Here is a 21,084-nt window from a genome sequence, read left to right on the forward strand (position 1 = left end):
GAGCGTCCCATGGTAAAATTGCACATGTTATGAACCTAAAGCAGTCATAGTGTAGAGCAAATAATTAAAATGTAAAAGCTATCAAGACCACATTATAAAATTTCCAAAAGTCTCCTATTATTTAAAGTAAAAAAGGAGGTGACAGTGAAAGAATATCACGTAAGGAAAAATATCCTGAGAATAATTTACATCTAAAAAATTTGTACTTTAGAAAATTAACCTTCATTCGAAATGCTAAGAGCAAGATACCCATGAAAATACACAAAACAAGCCAGAGGAAAATTATTTGGGGGGGGGAGGGGGGGAATGAAAAAGAATCCCAAGTCAAATTAAAGAAAATATCCCTTTATTAACTTTTGGTAGAGAATATGTCTATATATTTTCAGAAAACAACTTCGAGACCATCTGGAATCCTGTAACAGAGAGGAATAGACAGAAGTGCTCCAGCCATGAAGACTGAAGAGACACAATTCAGAGATGGAAGATGCTGACGACGCCTCGCCATACCAGCAGACAGCAGCTGCGTGTTGCTGAAGGATGCCCAGGACCAAACCAAAGATGGTCGGACCTGCATCACCACCATTTGCCCACCAACCACATCTGAAATATCATGGCTGACATGTAGACATAAGGAACTACTTGACATTGAAATTGGGACTCAAAAGAACTGTTGGCCCAGAAAAGAACTCACTACAGACTGATTCATTTGCCTCTCAGCATAACCATTATGGCTTGTCACAGTTTAGTTTCTTACAAGGTTATTTCTTGGATGACACGATTTCATACATCTAGAGGAAATAATAAACAACATAAACTGATGAACAAAAACAGACCCAGAGAAAGAGAAGCAGCGACCAGACTCTCAAACCTCAGAGGGAAAATAGGGGAGGGTGGGGATAAGGGGAAGAGATCAATCAAAGGACTTGTGTGCATGCATATGGGCCTAGCCAGTGGCCATGGACAACAGGGGGTGGGGGCATATGTAGGGAGGGGTTTGGGATGGGAATGGGAGATAAGGACAATTATGTGAGACCATAATCAATAAAATAAAATAAAATATAAATAAATAAATAAATAAATAAATAAATAAATAACACATATGAAGGTTTTAACAAATATTGGCTATTATTTGATTTTATTATTGTCCAATGCAAGTCTCTGCTCTAGGCTGTCAAGGGTATATGTCCTCAAGGAATTCACACCTGGGCATGGGAGGCAGACATACAGACTGTGATGGCTGTGACTAGGTTTTCATGCCATTATGTGTACAACTCTAGGAGGGTCTCCAAGATGCTATTGGAGGGTCAGGCCCAGAGGAGCTGGCATGAGATCCTTGAAGAAGTGGCCTTGAAGGCTAAGATGAGACTTACAGGCTTCGTCGTTTGCTACTGAAGTGACATGGAAGATGAGAAAGGATGAGTCAAAACCCACTGTTGGCATCTGCAAAGTGATATTCCTTTGTGGTAGTTTGCCAAGCACACCAGGTGAGGCCACCACTAGTCTTCGAAGTCAAGGACCTGGGCTCCTGCAACATTCCCTCCAGGATATTGTACCCATTTATGGCATTCCCACAAATACTGCCAGTCAGCAAGCTTGCATACGGACAGAAAGGCGTGCCGTTTTCCACGGTGCGGCTGTGGAAATGGTGGTGGGTCTCTGGGTCCAGGAATAGACAGACCCAGAGGCAGGATGGGCAGAGCAGTGGGAGGCGGGAGCTTGTTCCCAGGAGTTTCACAGGCACAAAAATTCAGATCGTGTTTCTGCTCCAGCCCCTTCAGGATATCCTGTCATTCAGCCAGGGTATATATACAGTTGAGAGTGGCCAATGTCACCGCAATCCCTGGATTTGCCATTTTTCCTGTCTTAGGGGCGGGTCTCACATATCATCTGGTTCAATCCAGGGAAAGGAGAGGGAAGGATTTAAAAACAGACCCTGAAATGAGAAAGAATTCACTGGGAGCTCTTCAGGAAAAGTTAAAATAGGTAAACAGCTCTGACAGGGCCCTGGCACAGAGAAGGAGCAAATATTTCCTCACCATGCTCCGAAATTCCATCCCTTTCTTTCTTGGATTGGTTGTACAAAATGTCTGCTCCTCACTGGAAACTACAGAGCAGGTAAGATGAGACTTCTATTTGGGTTTTCTTTTTAATGGTTCATTTTCAAGGTGTGTTCAAAAGCTGTTGGCTTTACTATGTTGTCAAGGGCACAGAGTCCTATGGGGGCTTCCTAAAATGAAGAGGATGCTGTGGAGAAAGGACAGGAGTGGAGATGCATCCTCTTTCCTCAGCTCTGGTTCGTTCTGTGCTAACATGCCATTGTTGGGACTCTCAGAATGTAGTGCTCCCATTCCTGGTTTCATTGTGGATTTTGGTATCCTGGGTGTGTTTTGTTTGTTTTAGTAGCCTCATCACTCACTTCCCGTTGTGCCATACCAAATATAGAACATAACAATGGCTGTGGAAAGATGTTCTGGGGAATTACAGGTTGAGTGATATCTGGCTGAGGAATACAGTATTACCAAATGGGTCAGGTATTCACCCTCCACCTTCCCAAGTTGTAGTAAAAGTAACCCAGGGCACGTCAGCCTCTCAAGCAAGATCCCATGAGTTGTCACCTTAGGACAAGGTCAATGTCAGGTCTGGAACAAGGCCAACCAAAAGGAGGGGGTGTGGGAGTCACCCCAAGTGATTTAGTTGAAATGCATTTTGCAAGATATGACTTCCACTCCATGAATAATAAAACACAAATGTGATTCTGCATCTGTGCCGGGAAAAGTTTTATCAACGCCAATTTTACTTCAGTTGGCTGTACTCTAATAATATTTTCACGGAAACATTGAAAATGGCATAACGGTTACTCACTCCAGCTCTCCGAGTTTGAACTGTGGTTTCAGGAGTTTAACAAATATTTTTGAGGGTCAGTGACTGCTCCACAGCTTACTAGCTGTTCAACCCTGAACACTTTGGTTCTCCCTGGACAGTGAGTGGTCCACACAGCAGAAATTATCATCATCACCATCACTGTCTTCAGAATGAGTGGAGAAACCAGGTGTTGACTGATGCTTATAGCTGAGTTTACTCTTCAAGAAGAGATCATATGAGAAATAGAATAAGCCATTCTACTTCTTATTTGAAAAGGACAAGGGATTTTTGAAAAGAAAATATTCGGCCCTGGTCAGGTGCCTCAAGGAAAACCCTAATGTAAAAGAAAATTCTGCTTTAAAAAAAATAGTATCATGACCATTAACAGAGATTAATTGAAATTATATCTAAGGGTGGTTTTTGTTATTCCATAAATACCATTCCAGCCAGAAAAAAACAACACACATAGATTTTGTTTTTCTACCCCACCTCACTCCCACTATACAGTGTGCAGGGAAGAGAAATGGCCAAACAAGAATCAGAAGGCCACTGACTCCCAGTGTGGCCTTAAGCAGGTCACTGGACCTCCCCTCAGCTCAGTTTGCTCCTCTCTAAAATGAGGATGGTAACACCTGCCCTACTTACCTTTGGGATGGTCAAGTTCAAATACAATGATGCCTTTGGTTGTATGCATAACCATGAACTGCTCTGTCAATGTAAGGTTTCCTCTGGTGCAGCCTTCACAGATGTCAATAAACTTAGAAGTACTTGTAATGTTCCCAAGACCCCTAACCTAGTGCTGGGCCCCTTGAGATGACAAGAAAAAGTAAGAGCGGTGGCTTTTAAATGGAGAGCAAAGACAGCAAATGTGTTCTACTGGCCAACCATAGAGAGAAGCAAGAGGGAAGAGTGTCGTTTTGTGTATGTGGTGGTGTTAAACAGGGCCTTGAAGATGTGACATTTGGGGAGCCAAGGAGAGGAGAAAGAACATTCCCATAAGGAAAGGCAACAAGTTAAGCACAGAGGTGGAGATTGAGAAATGATACAGGAATTAACACTTCCTAAAATCTCCAGTGCTGGGCCAGGCAATTTACACGTGGTGCATCATTTAAAGTTCTCAGTGTCCTGGAGAGTGGCTATCAAGATATCCCCCTTATAAAGGATGACAAAGAGGAAGGAATTCATTCCATATCGTACACCGAGCAAGATGTTGAGCCTGATTCCAAGTTCAGGTCATTGGCTCCCGAGTTGTCACTTTTCCTTATGTAAAGCTGTTTCTATTTAAGTTTGATGGGGAAATGAAGGAAACTTGAGAAACAGGTGAGGAAATTCATTTGGGAGGATCAGCACCAGCATTGGGTAGTGAGGGAGCCTCAGGGCCAAAGTCGATCTGCATCATTCCTCAGAGTAACATTCTCTGCTCCCTGGTGTCGCTCATTGTGTCTGGTATACCTATCTGATTTCCTACAACTCATTAAGCCAATCGGCAAATTTTTACTGAGCATGACTATGTGCCAGACACTGTTCTAGGTGCTTCGGACAATGCAGCAGAGGACAAAGTAGAAAAAGATTGCCGCCCTCACAGAGCCCACATTCCAGCTGAATTTTAATCCAAAGAATACAAATATCTTTGGAGAAGACACTGTATGCTCCAAGCCATTTAGCACCCAGAGGAGCCTACTCCTGTGGAATTAATGCTGAAAGGATATCCTTGAGATTTGCCAATCTAACCAAAGAATTTACATGCATTTATGCATAGCCATGAATACAGACAATAGTGTGATGAAGGCCTGGGGGTATGGGGAGGAGTGGGGAATGGGGGGCAGGTGAGGTGTAAAAGGGGGAATGTGAGGGAAAGGGAGATATCTGTAATATTACTTTCAACAATAAAGATGAATGTTTATATGGTTGTGGTGGTGGTGGTTTCGTGTGTTGTTTTTTTTTAAAGAAATAAGTACTCTACAATATATTTCAGGTTTCCCATTTGGAGAAGTGTATGTTGTGAGGTTACCTTACCTTGCTGGACTCCAGACTTTAGAGCAGGGATGGCAAATGGGTGGTACAAGCAGCCCATCCACAGCCAGGCAGACATTGCCTGTCAATCCCAGCACTCTTTCTAGAGAAGATTGAAAGCAGGCTGCCAGTCACTACTAATCAACCTTCTCTAACTCTCCTTGTGATTCCATTGAGGTAAAGTCAGTGGAGAAGATTGCCAAGCAAGGCTCAGCTAATGGAAGTTGATTTTTTTTTCTATGCTCTCACAGACAAAAAGATGTGATAAGAAGTCTCTGCTTGTCATGAGGACTGAGTGCCAATCCTGCTCGATCAGCTTTGGAATTGGCTGCCCAGATGGTTACACCAAGGTTACCAATGGCTCCGTAGGAGTTCGTGATTGCAGGTACTCATTTTGAGAAAGTAGCTGTGCTCTAGTCTTGAAATTCAAGGGATTGTGAATCCAAATAGAAACCTCCAGTTTCAAACACTACAAAGCATTGCCATGATGTTCTCTTCCTCTGAGGCCACAGTGAGCTCAAACTTAGGTAATTCACAACGATGACCTTGAATCTAAAAAATGGGTTGCTATGCTAAATTGACTACATTATATTGCACATAAATATTCTCTCTTTCTTTTGCCCTTCTTTAGTTAGAAAATCTAGGTTTTGTTTCACTTGGAAAGGGTTCTAGTCAGGACATGTTAAAAAGCCTTGGGTCTGACACTCATCTTACTAACTAGCTAAGGATTCTGATACTAATTAAAACTCCAATAAGGGAGGCAAATGAATTACAGCTTTGTTGTGTTCTGTGAGCACTGTATTCCTGAAATCCTTTTATGATTCAACGCTCTCATCATTCAAGGTTAATCCTTGCACAGGATAAACTGTTCTACTCACCCGCTAATAGTTACAGCCATGCAGCTCAAATGAAAACACTTTTTTTAAAAATATATATTTTATTGATTTTTAACAGAGAGAAAGGGAGAGAGATAGTTAGAAACGTCGATGAGAGAGAAACATCGACCAGCTGCCTCTTGCACACCACCTACTGGGGATGTGCCCACAACCAAGGTACATGCCCTTGACCGGAATTGAACCTGGGACCTTTCAGTCCGCAGACCAATGCTCTACCACTGAGCCAAACCGGCTTCAGCCACTTTATTTATTTTTTTTTTTTTTTTTATTTTATTTTATTTTTTTTTTTGCTTAGTTCACTAATTTAAAACTTAGACAGTCCTCAGTGAGTTTCAATTTTAATTCAGGGATGAAAAATTGCACTATATTCTAAACCCAAATCATCATTTTTAATAGAAGTTTCTCAACATTAGCTGGAATGAATTAGCAACCACACGTGGCAGATGACTACTCAATTACCAAAGTGGGTGCACATTTGCAAATAGATCCTTTTAGAAAGTATCTCTGAAAGACTTAGGGTTCAAGGTTAAAATTATATAGCAACGTTAGTGAGAACATTTTGTACATTTGGTTACTTTTTTTCATGACCAAGGTTGGCACTTGGTTATGTCCCACTCCACTACCCTAAACACACACGGGTGGGGGGGGGAGGGAGGGATTGAGAGAGAGAATAAAGTTAGTGGACTCATGCTCTCTGTTTTAGAAGTGAATATTTTTAAAAATATGTTCTCATTGATTTCAGAGAGGGAGAGGGAGAGAGATATATAAACATCAATGATGAGAGAGAATCATCTATCATCTGCTTTCTACATGCCCCCTACTAGGGATCAAACTCACAACCAGGCATATGCTTTGACCAGGAATCAAACTGGTGCTCAACCACTGAGCCACATTGGCTGGGCTAGAATTGAAGATTTTGAGTTGTCATTCATTGATACTGGAACAAACCCAGTATAAATGGTTCTTGAGGGGCCATTTGGCTCTGCCCTTGGCTCTTCTTATTTGCCATCTTTATAAAGAGTAGTCCCTGGCAGGATTTCAACCTTTCAAAGAGATTGTCAACTCTCTCTCCAGCCTGACTGCCCCTCAATCCAGTAGCTCTGTGGTTAATCAGCTGCATCACTGGCATTGATGAACAACCTTTAGGAGAACAACCTGGAACTCACGGGCACACCATTAGTAACAGCCCAGGTGAAAGAAACAATGTTCATGGAGGATAATCTCTAGAAACACCAGAGTCAAATCAAATCCTGTAAGAATCCATCTATACAAACAGACAATGGTGATTAGCCTCCACAGAATTGCTATTCCAGAACTGTACCTCAGACAGTACAAAAACTGGTCCAAGGAACTCTTAAATCTCCCTCGAGGAAACTGTGGCAAATGCTGCTCATTACATCACACTGCCTCTCACAGGAAGTTCTACATCTACGGTGTCCTGAGCGGTCGGTTTGATTTAAGTCCACAGGCCCTGTGCACCACGTTACTCATGCTCTTTCTCTTCTTTCATTGGCTGCTGGGACATCCAGTGACAAGTTTGAAGTCCATTTCCAGCGTGGGCCTAGAACCTAACATCATTTTTCCCATCTACTAACTTCACTCTGACATCATGCGAGATATTTCACCCCTATTTTCATTGGGCCCTGATGTTTTTCATCCATTTCTCACAATTAAAGATAAATCGTGATTACATTTTTTTCTATCTAGAAAGTAAAATTCTTTTTTTTAATGTAGGCAAGCCTAAAGATCTAAAAAAAAAAAAAAAAAAAAAAAAAAAAAAAAAAAAAAAAAAAAATCTAGGGCAATCGTCCTGCCTTAGTTAACACATTGCTCTGATGATGGGTTATGTCCCTCTTTACCCTTGAAGGTATACCTTTATGGTCAGATCATACTCGCTGTCTCTCCCTGGATGTCGCCATATCTGTAGGAAGGAATACCTCCAGCCCCAGTGCTGCCCAGGCCACTGGGGCCCGGACTGCATGGGTAAGTGGCAAACACCCTTCTTGGGTTTGGATACTTGCTTCTCGGTGTCCCATCGGATGGAAAATTGAGAGGAAGGAAACCGGGTAAAAGGAGAATGTCAGCACCTTTTTCTAGAAAGGCGCATTTCTATCAGAAGGTAGAAAATTGTTCTTACCCTCTCAGCTTTTCTAAAGAAATCTGCTTTTCTCCTGTCAGAGATCTGTCTTTAAGAGAATTCCTTCAGCAAAAGGGATGGTGGAAAAGCTACCTGTTTTCACACACACATAGAGAGGAAGTAAGAATGCTGGGTTCTTATGATTTCAAATTTACTGTAAGAAGTTTTATGACATCTCAAATTGTTTGGCAACCAAAATAATCATTCAATCTTCTAAATATTTAAGTTTTTCCCTACCTGGTTTGGCTCAGTGGATAGAGCGTTAGCCTGCGGACTGAAGTGTCCCGGGCTCGATTCTAGTCAAGGTTATATACCTTGGTTGTGGGCACATCCCCAGTGGGGGGTATACAGGAAGAAGCTGATTAATGTTTCTCTCTTATCAATGTTTCTGACTCTCTATCCCTCTCCCTTCCTTTCTGTAAAAAAAAAAATCAATAATATATATTTTAAATAAATAAATAAATAAATAAAAATTGTTCCTCCTTTAAAAAAAAAAAAATTAAGTTTTAGGATGAAATAGCAAACTCTGTAATGACCATGTTCCACTGTAAGAAACACCACCAGCCAAGTCTGAGTCAATAGTATAGTCAGACTCTCCTATGATCAAGCACAGCGCTTGTGAGCTGCAATGGAACTTGTATTCTAGTTATAGATGTTTACACTCAAGTAGTGACTGTGTCCCTGCTATGACATGCAAACTATATGAAATCCCTTTTTTTCTTGGGTAGTGAAAAATAATACATGTTAATTCATGACTTTACCATTTGTTTTCCATCTTCTAAAATGTAATGAAAACATATCTTCAAGTATACACGTAAGGGGAGAGATTAGTTCTCTTTAGTTGTGTTTTTTTCTGATTAAAATAATATAAACAGACCTGGCCAGTATTGGTCAGTGGTTAAAGCTCCGGCTCACTCTCAAAAGGGTTGAGGTTTTGATTCCTGGTCAAGGGCACGCACCCGGGTTGCATGCAGTTGGATGCCCAGCCTCAGTTAGATTGATGTGTCTCTCTCATATCGCTTTCTCTCTCTCTCTCTCTCTCTCTCTCTCTCTCTCTCTCTCTCTCTCTCTCTCTCTCTCCCCACCTCCCTCCCTCCCTTCCACTCTCTAAAAAAAAAAATTAAAAAAAAATTAAAAAATCAATGGAAAAATATATCTTCTTTTGAAGATTAGCAACAACAACAAAAAAACTAATAATAATGATAGCAAATTGTATACAGCTTATAAGGAAAAGTACAAAGAAAGAAAAAAATAGCAACTTGTATTATGTCACACATATGAGACTCTAAAATTTTGGCTTATTTCTCTGGTTTTTTATTCCATATGGCTTCTAAATAGCTGCTCCCATATTATATGCATAATGTTGTCTCCGGTTTCTTTTTTTAACTAATGAAGAATCGCTTCCATTTACTCAGCATGGCTGACATTAGTTGCTAGAGAAATCCGTGGCCGATATTATCTGCTTTCGTTCTTAAAACAAATCTTGGAGTTAGACATTTTTATCTCCATTTTGCATATCAGGAATCAGATATTGAAGATGATCTCTTGCCAGTTTCCTTTGGGCTTTTAAGTGATCAAGCCAGTTCCAGTTCAGAGCTGCTGGCACCAAACTTGCCAGGGAGAGAGAATGACGGGGTTTAGGGTCTCCCCGCCCTTCTCTCTGTTAACTTCTCTGCTCTCAGCATCCCCCCAGCACGTTGACTCAGTGTTTTTCTAAGACATTATTACTTCGGAATCAAGTAATTAGCCCAGTTTCTAACAGTTGATTATATCAGAACCAAGCGATTAGCCCAGACTTTCAGAATGCAAGAACGTTTTTTGATGTCAAATGTGGTCATATCACATCCTGTTCTTATAGACATCCTGATATACTTGAAAGAACTCCTATTTTTTTCTTTTCTCTTTCTAACCCTCAAAAACTAACCTGGTGCTGAACTATTCATCAGACACACTGAAGACAAGAAAAGGCTTTGTTCAAGATACAGAAACAGAAGTCAGTGTGTTCAACATAATGCATGACAGACCGCAGTCAGGAGAGCCAAGGCACAACGGGTTTTAAGTTTGAATCCAATTCCATCGTTACTGCTTTGGGCAAGTTATTTCCTGCGTAGGTGCCAGTCCTTCTAGCTGTCAATGCGGATATAGTAAATAGTCCGACTTTACAAAAATACAGTTGAGATTTTAAAACATCAGTACAGATGAAAGTACTAGGCAACCTGTACAACACTACGAATACACTTTTAAAAAGTTGTATGAATAAATGAATGAGTGAATCCCGGTCAACATTGACCTCTGATAACGAAAGCCAAATGAAATGGCACCATTTCTCCAAGGCCTTTTTAAACACTCGGTAACTCATGAAGCATGAACAGGCAAACGGGATTCCAGTCTCTCATGCCATCACACTGTGCTACGTGCACACGTGGCAAAGCTCACACCTAAGATGGAAGGAGTCTTAGAGGGTTCCTTGGACGCTCAGGCATTTTCCTCTGATAGATCTCGAGGCCGTAGCAGCAAAACCTGTGGAAACCAAGGCGTGGGCATTCTTTCTGCTGACCTCTCATTGAGGCAAAAGTGTGCTCCCTGTTATCTTCATCTTCCGAACATAATGTCTCCAAGGGCTTCCTTCCTTTGGTTCAGGAAAGAGATAAGACCTCTGTAGCTGTCACCTCTTCCTCACATTCCATGGTGATGACAAGAGATCTTGCCTATCATTTCCATTTCCGCAGGGAGAAGGCCACTCGGAGCTGCTGACGCACACCCATCCTTCTTTCTGAGGCAGTGCGGGCTCCGGAATGGCCTTCTCTCCAAGGCAAGAGCAGCACCAGCTGAAACTGGTTTGGCTCAGTGGATAGAGTGTCAGCCTGTGGACTGAAAGGTCCCAGGTTTGATTCTGGTCAAGGGCATGTACCTTGGTTGTGGGCACATCCCCAGTAGGGGGTGTGCAAGAGGCAGCTGGTCGATGTTTCTCTCTCATCGATGTTTCTAACTCTCTATCCCTCTCTCTTCCTCTCTGTAAAAAATCAATAAAATATATATTTAAAAAAAAAAAAAGAGCAGCCCCCAATTCCTCTTCCATTCACTGAGAACTGCATCATACTCAACACCCCTGAGTTGCTTTTTAAATTATTTAACAGTTCCTTTTTCAAGTTAGCTTTCAAGTTAGACCATAACTCTGTGATCCATTCTGAAAACATGGAAAACACAGAAAAGCACAATGGGGAAAAAATTATTCATTCTCTTCTAAAATTACAGCATACGGAATATAGTCCATAATACTGCAATAGCAATGCCTGGTGTGAGATGGATCGAGGCTTATCGGGGTGATCACTTCATAAATTATGTGAGTTCTAATCACCAGGGTGTACACCTGAAACTAATATTGTACATCAGCTGTAATTGTTAAAAGTAAGCAGTATTAAAATGTTTATTCTTCAGAAGTAATATGTGTCTGCTAAAGAACATTAGGTGGCACTAATAAGTAAAATAAAGAAAATAAACATCAATAATCTTCCAAAGATATCCGCTATTAACTGTTGTTGTTATTATTCCTATCATTATTACCTTTTGCTATTATTTGTTTGAAATACAAAAATTTGTGTACCTACCCATTGCCTTTATTTAAAATATCATACTTTTAATATAACTTTTGGTAATTTGTCATTTTCACTTAACTGTGTATTGTGAAAATTTTCTATGCCAATAGAAATAGTTTAGTGACACTTTTTGGAACAACTTTTCAGTAAATGCTTCATTGGATGAATGTTCTGTCATTAGTTTACAAATGCATTATTTGGAACATTTAAGTTATTTCCAATATTCCCTTTGTTAAATGAAACTCTAATAAACATCTTCATAGACCCCCCACACACACACACAAAAAGAGAGAGAGAGAGAGAGAAAGAGAGAGAGAGCATGAATTCTCTCATGCGTCAGAAATGTGCCCTCATAGCAAAGTCTGAGAGAGAAAGAGAGAGAGAGAGCGAGAGAGAGAGAGAGAGAGAGAGAGCATGAATTCTCACTTGAGAAAAAAATATATGTCATCTGACATAACAAAGGTGTTTCTACCCATATTTCAGGTGCTTTTCCCTCATTGAAACTTATGCTGATTTATCAAATCTGCATATAAAAGTCTTTTCTCATTAGCCAGAAAACATGTTTTTAACCTTGAAACTTAATACATTTAAACAACCAATTTCTATTTTAGATGAAATAGATTTTTTTTATTTGAACATGCCAGTTCTCTTTATTTCACCATCAACGTTAACAGATTTGTGCTACAACTCAAAGTAATGGGAAAAGAATGTGGCAAGGCAAAACAATCTATTTCAAAGGGAAATGACCTTGATTCTTTTTTCTGAGGTCAATGTCATTGAGTTATGTGTATTTGTTTTTTTGTATCATTATTTGCATTTTTTTTCCTGTTGTATGTTCTTTGCCATTTTTTCCCTGTTGTATGTTCTTTGCTGTTTGTATCATTATTTGCATTCTTTTTCCTGTTGTATGTTCTTTGCCATTCACTGCACAGACTATGTGGATTTGAAACCACATTAGGCATGCCCTTTTTTTGCTTTGATTGACAAATAATGCTGAGTTTACATAAGGAACCTATTTTATATCAGTTTCCCAGACAGACAGTTTCAATCAGAGCTGTAAATGCAATACCAGCACGTATTCTCTGCCTAGCTGTGAGCCAAGCTTTTATTTTTTTTAATATGTTTTTCTTGATTTCAGAGAGGAAGGGAGAGGAAGAGAGAGATGAAAACATCAATAATGAGAGAGAATTATTGATCGACTGCCTCCTGCATGCCCCGCACTGGAGATAGAGCCGCAACCCAGGCATGTGCCCTGACCGGGAACCAATCTGTGACCTCCTGGTCCATAGATCAATGCTCAACTATTGAGCCAAGCTGACTGGGCTGTGAGCCAAGCTTTTAACAAAGGTGGTGACATGGAGGAGGCACCTTGGGAGATAAAGTTACAAGGCGGTCCTTGGCCTCTTACTGGCAGGAAGTTTATTATCTTCCTCTAAAGAAACAGGCAGCTGATGATTTGCTGACAGCTTATAACGAGCAAGACTCCTGCATGCGGGAAGTCACAGTGCAAGGACCACCAGAGCAGCAGGGAGCAAAGGGAAATGTGATAATGACCTAAAATAGCCTTATCAGCTCCCAAGCTCACAATGCGTCAGAAATGTGCCCTCATAGCAAAGTCTGTAATCTCCCTGTCAAGTGTGGTTGCTGAGAATGTATTATATGACAGCTCCAGATGACACTGTGATCTGCTGGCCTCCTCTATGTAACCCCGGGTGACGCCAGCAGGGTCTTCATTTCTTTCTGTGTCCCTGGCAACTAGCACCCTGACTGGCACATAGTGGGTGCTGAAAGCATCCTTGCAGAATGTCTGTGCGCCATCAAAATGAATGAACCAGCAGAAACTGGTTTGGCTCAGTGGATAGAGCATCAGCCTGTGGACTGAAAGGTCCCAGGTTCTATCAAGGGATGTACCTTGGTTGTGGGCACATCCCCAGTAGGGGGTGTGCAAGAGGCAGCTGATCGATGTTTCTTTCTCACTGATGTTTCTAACTCTATCCCTCTCTCTTCCTCTCTGTAAAAAATCAATAAAATATAAATTTTTTTTAAAATGAATGAGCCTGAGCCCTTTGCTTCCCTAGAGTGCCCAGGAGGAGCCAGGTCCCCCTGCAGCAGCAGGGGCAGCTGTGACCAAGGCATGGGAGGAAACGGAAGCTGCTCATGCCAAGTAAGTTCCAGAACGTGTTCTTTTCTCTGACTCTGCCCCTTCTCCTTAACTTTTGTCTCTCCTTAAACACACACACATACACACACACACACACACACACACACACACACACGTTGGAGTCTCTAAAGAAGCAATACTAGTAAAAAGAATAGACAATCTGCAGCAAAATGACTTAGCAGAGGCTGGAGGCCTTGGAGTGAATCCATTAACTCCTCAGCCTTAAGTGTGTCCATCCATAAAATGGGTCTGGTAGTAATCCTGTGTGATTAATTTGCTGAAAAGTGAAATAAGGTCAGAGAAGTGATACTTTGTGAAACTGCACAGGGCTATTGAAATTATTGTTACTGATAAAAATCACCACTATGAGCTCTTGGTGCTGTCCATACCACCAGATGTCAAGCACGGGGTCTGCCATTGGAGAATTTCTTTGGTATCCCATGAAAATGACTTTTTGCACGTTTCAAGCCTTTGGTTGAAACACAGAGAAATCCTTCTGAAAATGACTGAGGTGGGCTGTCTTCAGAAACTCAACACTGGAGGAGTTTTCGTTTCTCCCTTGGGTGAAATTATGATGGGGTTCTTACCACTTGCTAGCTATTTATATCTTTGGATTAACAAAGCAGCTTTCTTTTGGACTCGCTGTAAAAAAAAAAAATGATATAGGAATTGAGGTACCCTTACAACACAAAAACAGCAATGAATAAAGGGAAAACATAAAGAAGGAGCTTCAGAATAGGTGCGAGGAATAAGCACAGACCACACCACCAGTGAGAAGCCCAGGGCTTCCCGGGGAACGCCCATCGCGTTGGGTGTAACGTCGTCTCTCTGGGGTGTTTTGCAGGAAGGGTTTGGTGGAACAGCCTGTGAAAGCTGTGCTGATGACAACTTATTTGGACCCAACTGTACAGGAGGTATGTCTGATTCTGGGGTAGTCTAATGCATTTGGACACATAGACAGTCAAACAGCTGCAGACCCCAGGAAGACTGTTCCTTGGGGGAAAACATTCAATAGTTATGTGTAACCAAGTCTGCAAAGGCAAAGCAAAGAGTTGGTAACAAATCTGATAGAACTCAGTTTTTGAAAAAAAGAGTTTCCTGTGGCTTTTAGCACTTGCAATCAGCTACTCACCAGTAATGCTTTCTGGCAAACTTGGGGGCACACAACTCCATCTCTCCAGACTCCAGGATCAGACATCCCTGCTCTTTGCCTGCCCAGCTTCTCCCTGAGCTCTTTCCGGATCCTGGTTTTAGCATTGACCTTCTCCTCCGGGCCTTCACTGCCACCAGAGATCCCACCACATTCTGGTCCGTCCCTTCCTTTCGGGTGTTCACAAAGAAATGCCGAGGTGAGCAGAGGTGGCTGGCTCCATTTTGCAGGTTAAACAAACAAACAAACCTGACACTGGCTGGTCTGGTCTCTCATTTTTGGTTCCTTCTTTCGCCCAGAAGTAGACCCTGAAACAAGGGTTCCAGTACAACTGGCATATTTGGGAGGTGACGGCAGAAACACTAAGAAAGTGACACAGAGGCAATAAAGGGTGTGCTGTCAGGCCAGAGAGCAGTGTGACGACCGGTTAATGCCCTGGACTGGGGACTCCAGTCAGTGCCGAACACTCACCTTGGAGTTATCTCACCCCAGGGGGAGGGAGTCACAGTGTGACACGCAGAATGAAGGATACCCCCTCAAAAAAAAAAAAAATCCACATCCTCATCCCTCGGACAATAATAATAGAATTTAAATCAATCAGTCAATCAATGGCTCAGTGACAGCCGGTCACTCCCCATTGGCAAGGACTAGGGGAACTTGCAAACCTCTTCAGCCGGGCATCCACTGGGTGCCAGTGTTGTTGCATCCAAGGGACGTTGGTGTCTCGGAGGAGGCGTGGCTGCTGGAAGTAGGACAGCTCTATTAGCTGCCGTTTATTTTTATCGTGGGTTTCAACCTGCTGCGGGAACAGCCTCCTACCCGCCTGCTGATTCACTTAGACATTATTTAGAGCTGCATCAGCGAGAGTGTTCACCTCCGTTGCCAAGGCCCTAGCCCACTCAGGGCCTCGCTCCTGGTTGGGGCAGAAGGCAAAGCCCACTTCCTCTAACGTGACCCCCAAGTCAGTCCCACAGTCCTGTCTTGTTGATGACAGTAGCTGGCATTTGCTGAGCGCCTGCTGGGTGCCAGGCTGCGTGGGAAGGGGCCTCTCTTTGGATGCTCGCAGCAACTCTTCAAGCCGGGTACCTCCTTTTATGAATGAAGAAGCAGAGAGGTTTCCCAAGGTCGCACAACTATTGCATGGCCAGAGGCAGGCTTGGACCCAAGGTGTCTGACTCCAGAGTGTGGGTGCCCAGCCCTGCACCATTCTGCCCTTGACAAGCACCCAACATTAGGCCCCTGGCAGGGGGGCCTCACTCTCCTCACCCTCCACCCTGCACCCTGCACGTGCCTCACCCTTCTCACCCTCCCTACCCTGTACCTGTCTCACTCTCCTCACCCCATTCCTGGCCCTGCAGGATGCTGTCTCCATTGAAATTTTAGAGGTGCAGTTGTTGGTATGGTCATGAGCTCTAGAAAAGATATCATGGGGAAGTAGAGGGTTGCCTGAAAAGGCACATGGACATCCTTTAAATTGTCAGCTGGGCCCGAGGCACTGGCAGAGTCCGTGCCCTGTTACACCCCCCTAGAGGGCTGGGGGTGTTACTCAGTTTCTGACTTACCTTTGTCCAGGTGTCAGCAGGGGAGGGTCTAGATATGTAAATCCAGTAATGCTAGGGCCTAGTTAAGAATGCAAATAAGTGCCTTTGACCCTATAAATAAACCTGCTGCGTGGCTCAGCTGCTTGCTGCCTCTCCATCAGAGAGATGGCGCCCACCTAGCGCCCAGCTTGATGAATCTATTTCTGCCTCTTGGTCTCTTTCTTTCTTTGATTTCTTAATCCCCAGCTCCTCCACTCAGGAACCAGTCCTTCTCCCTTTCCGAAGAAGCACCCCACCGCAGGGAAGCACAGACAGGGAAGGACGTCATTATCTACATGTTATACATAAACATGTTGAAGCTAGTAAAAAGAAAATGAAGTCCAGATTAAGCCAGGGTCTCTAGGACCTCACATGACGGTTTTTCCTGCATCATCATGCAGATTCTCAATAAACTCTATCTGAAGATGTTATCCACCCAGAATCATTAGGAGATGTCTGTATCTGGGACTAAAAAAGAAAAACCCATTTCCTGTCTGCAGTGTGCAGCTGTGTGCATGGAGTGTGCAACAGCGGACTACACGGCAATGGAACCTGCGAGTGCTACTCTGCATACACCGGCCCCCACTGCGACAAGCGTAAGTACCGCCCATTTCCTCAATGCTACACCAGGTCGAAGAGGCACAGGTGTATGTATTTCAGACAGTGCAGCCCAGGGGAATGCTGTTCTGTGCACTCTCTCCTCAGCCCTGTGCGTTCCAATGGCTCATAGGACTGGCCATCAGAGGCTGATCACCTCCCTTTATCCCTCACAGCTGACCCGGGAAGCCACCGGCTTGACCCACACACAGAAGTCCACTATACTTCTGAGAGCATGCCTCTTAGCTTCTGGTCCCAGAACACCAAGTGGGTCCTGACTCTTGGCACTGATGGCCTGCCCTAGAGGGAAGATTTCCAGCCAACCTCGCCATCAAGGCATCTTAGCACCTGCTCCCCCTCCAGGGGCCAAGGCCGGGCCTTTCCCGGTGACATCAGCAGCTCAGCCCTGAAGGGAGGAGGGCTTAAGTTGGGTACTTACCTCAACCCAAGGGTAGTGGTTGTTCTTTATATTTCTGCTATTCCTTTATTCTTTAGAATTCTAGTTGTGTGTTTTTTATCTCTCAAGGAATTCCCATTATTTTAATTCTCTGTTCATAATTCTTTACACTAAAATTTCCCCTGTGTGTTTTTGTGTGTTTTTGTGTGTTTTCTGTCTCCTGCCTGGACCCTATGTAATACATTTTCTACCATTAAATACACACACACACACACACACACACACACACGTTAGGTTCCCTCAGATCAGAACTTCTCTCCTGTAATAAAATCCATTGCACATGCAGGTATGCATCTGGACTCTTAACACTGCCCCATGGGAATTGGGGCTTGGAAGACCTGGTGCAAAAATGCTGACATTCTGGCTATTGGTCTTCCTATGAGTAATAAACTATTCTTTATCTCTGACCCAGGAATCTCATATCTTCTACCATCGTCCATAAAACTGAATCGGCCAACTTGTTAGCTTTGCACATTGGCTAATACATCAGACTCTTCATAGTTTTTAACAACCCTCTAGGCCCCATCAATATTGTAAATTAGGGGTGTCGAACTCAATCAGAGAAGGGGCCAAAATCTAAAATCCAGCCTAAATCGCGGGCCGAATGGTTTACTGAACAGTCATAAACTGACAATGTCATAAACTGACAGCGGAGTGCAGTGATGACAGCGCGGTGCGGGCCACATTGCAAGGCCTGGCGGGCTGGATTTGGCCCGCGGGCCTTGTGTTTGACATATGTGTTGTAAATTATTGTAAAATATTAATTAGACATTAAAGTGTATCCTTAGAGACCTCCATAGTACATTGTTTAAAAAAAAAAAAAACAAGTTTCTAAAGATTTTAAAGGGATTTCATTTGGTTTTAAAAATCATATAAATAAATATATGTTATTGTTTGTTGACAATGGTTTTTTTTAGGAGTGAGAGGGGATAGTGAGAATAAGAAAACAGTTGATTTCTATTTCATAAATTCTGTATTGTTTGAATTGGTACAGCAAATCTGTTACCTTTTTAATAATGGGGAATATTGCTTTTGTTGAGTTTTTATAACTGGTTTTTCTGCTGATGCAGTTACCTCAACAATCTTCCCTTGCAGCCATCCCTGAATGTGCAGCCTTGCTCTGCCCAGAAAATTCCAGATGCTCACTTTCCAGCGAAGATGAAACAAAGCTAGAATGCAAATGCCTTCCCAATTACAAAGGCGATGGCAAATACTGCGAGCGTGAGTAGAATTTAGATCCTGCAAGTTTATTGGTTGAGATGTTTAGGTTATTCAACAGGGGGGGAAATGAGGAGGCTAACTCACAACCTCCCTAATTTTAATGCAACCAACACTTCTATTTCTCTCTATATTGCTGAATGAAATATATCAACAGTTCTCAGCAAAATGCTCATCATGAAACTGGAGCCAGACTATCTGGGTTCCTATCCCAGATCTGCCTATTACTAGCTGGACAAATTCTTTAACCTGCCTGTGCCTCTATTTTCTATCTATCAAATGGGATAATAATGGTACTGACTTTAGAGGGTTGTAAGGATTAACTGAATTAATGTTTGGTAAGTGCTTAGAACAGAACTCAGCACATATTATAAATTCAATAAGCCTTAGTACTTTCCTTCATATTCTTTTATATTCAAATCCACACATCACCTGGCATAATATTTGTAGTTATAATCTTTGATGGCCATATGTAAATCTGTTTGGTAGGTGAGGGGGATCAGGTAAGGTAAGACAAGATATTTCCTATGTCTTCTCTTAAAATTGTTGGTCTGCCTGTGCAGCTTTGATGAGCTGTGATTGGCAGTCCCTTCACAGTTCAATTGTCCTCCATCCCAGGTGTGGTGACTGCCTCTTATTTTGTCATTGCCTCTCCAGCCATCAATCCCTGTTTACAGAATGTCTGCCACCTTCATGCTTATTGCACGTTCCTGGGACCAAATCAGCACAGTTGTACCTGCCGAGAAGGCTACCACGGGGATGGCCAGGTGTGCTTACCAGTCGACCCCTGCCAAACCAACTTCGGAAACTGTCCGACGAAGTCCACAGTGTGCAAATATGATGGGCCAGGACAGGTGAGCTGCTGATGCATGGAGCTGATGCAGGTAGAGTAGGACAGCCCCCCGAAGGTAAAATGGCTACAATTTGTCTTCTGTGCCCTTCCCATGCTCCCTTTCAATGTCCAATTGGGCTTCCTCTCCAGACAGACCTGCACATACTTAGGGATAAACTTGGCATGTCCCCTCCCTAGTCCAACCTCTACACTCACACTTTCTAAGCTCCTAGTCAAAACTTCACTGACCTATATCCTCTTCTATCCTAGTCCTATATGGCCATTGACAAATACACTGAGTGGCCAGATTATTATGATCTCTGAACACATATATATATTAGAGGCCTGGTGCATGGATTCGTGCATGGGTGGGGTACGACCAGTCTGGCCAGGGGGAGGGGCCATGGGTGGTGGGCCTGCCTGCCTGCTGGTCAAACTCCTGGTTGAGGGGACAATTTGCATATGAGCCTTTTATTATATAGGATATATAATGAGTGGCCAGATTATTATGAGTTCAGAGATCATAATAATCTGGCCACTTGGTGTATATACACAACTCAAATTCAATCAACAGATTGACTGTGAGCCAAGTGTTGGGTGACTATATGATTGACTTTTACCAACAATCCTCCAGTCCCTCTCATTTCTTTTCAAGAGGAGACTCTTAGAACCAAAACCAAAGGGACAGCACTGACAGATTTCAGGGAACAGGGAGGAGATTCTGGAGTGAAAACCTGATCCCCAAAATAAAATCATGGCTTTCACTGGGTTTTCCCAGTCAGCCTGGCCAGGAGACCCTTACTGGGGATTCCAGTTGAAAGAGCCTTTTTCTATCAATAATATCTCATACATCATCAAATATTTAGCAGTGCCTCTGGCCCCCAGGAACTGCACGCTGAATGTTCATGGAGGAAATTCATCCATCTGTACACAGGCTATTGCAACCTAAGTAGGAACCCACACAGTGACTGGTCCCCAGCTGTCTAGTCAGCAACCCACAGGAATGCTCCTAGTATTCCCTGCACAGAATCTGCACAACCTTATCTCCTAGGAAAAAGAATTTATCACACGATGTTTCCACTGTCGATTTCTAAGGTGGGTTTACAAGAAATTCAAAGGGTTGAACGCCCTCCCCGAAATGAGGTCCCCTGTGGGCAAAGTCCTGTTACACCCTGAACCGGGTCCCCAGGACTTTGGGCGTGAGGTTTAAAATATGCTTTGTCTCCTAAAAATGTGTCTCAAGGCAGATTTTCCAGCTTAGAAACCCTCCGTGGTTCACACAGCAGCAGTGCATTCAGTATTTCCATTATTCCAGAGCGGGTTCCTCAAACTCAGGATTAATAATGCTGTGGGTTGAATAAGTCTTTGTTGGGGGGAAGGGAGCTTGTCCAGACCTTTGTAGGATGTTTAGGAGCATCCCTGACCTCTAGTGACACTGCCCCCTGTCCCATTGTGAAAATCAGAAATCTCCAGATACTCCCAATGTCACTTGAGTTGAGTGGCTGAAAACCAGTGTCCTAGAGCTGAAATACTTCCCAGCTGATCCTCACTCCCTACTCAGCTGCAGAAGATCTAAAATCAAGAA

The 21,084-nt window shown here is 42.9% G+C and overlaps 1 protein-coding gene across 7 annotated transcripts in view; it reads left to right on the top strand.

Moving 5' to 3' along the window:
• The first annotated feature begins 1,830 nt into the window (after positions 1-1,830).
• Positions 1,831-21,084, top strand: part of STAB2 (stabilin 2) — a 117,619-nt gene continuing 98,365 nt past the window's right edge. Inside the window, exons 1-9 of one of the 7 annotated variants that reach the window (XM_084880101.1) lie at positions 1,831-1,890; positions 1,969-2,115; positions 5,127-5,260; positions 7,639-7,754; positions 13,583-13,668; positions 14,510-14,579; positions 16,896-16,991; positions 18,545-18,670; positions 19,325-19,521. In XM_084880101.1, the coding sequence (XP_084736227.1) occupies positions 2,038-2,115; positions 5,127-5,260; positions 7,639-7,754; positions 13,583-13,668; positions 14,510-14,579; positions 16,896-16,991; positions 18,545-18,670; positions 19,325-19,521 (903 nt within the window). In that variant the 5' untranslated portion in view covers positions 1,831-1,890; positions 1,969-2,037. Of the gene's footprint in view, positions 2,116-5,126; positions 5,261-7,638; positions 7,755-11,191; positions 11,252-13,582; positions 13,669-14,509; positions 14,580-16,895; positions 16,992-18,544; positions 18,671-19,324; positions 19,552-21,084 lie in introns of those variants that run through there. The other 6 variants (XM_084880100.1, XM_084880102.1, XM_084880103.1 and 3 more) reach the window with 6 other exon arrangements.

Source organism: Pipistrellus hanaki, assembly GCF_964339955.1.
Source record: "Pipistrellus hanaki genome assembly, chromosome: 3".
In the NCBI taxonomy this organism is placed as follows: domain Eukaryota; kingdom Metazoa; phylum Chordata; class Mammalia; order Chiroptera; family Vespertilionidae; genus Pipistrellus; species Pipistrellus hanaki.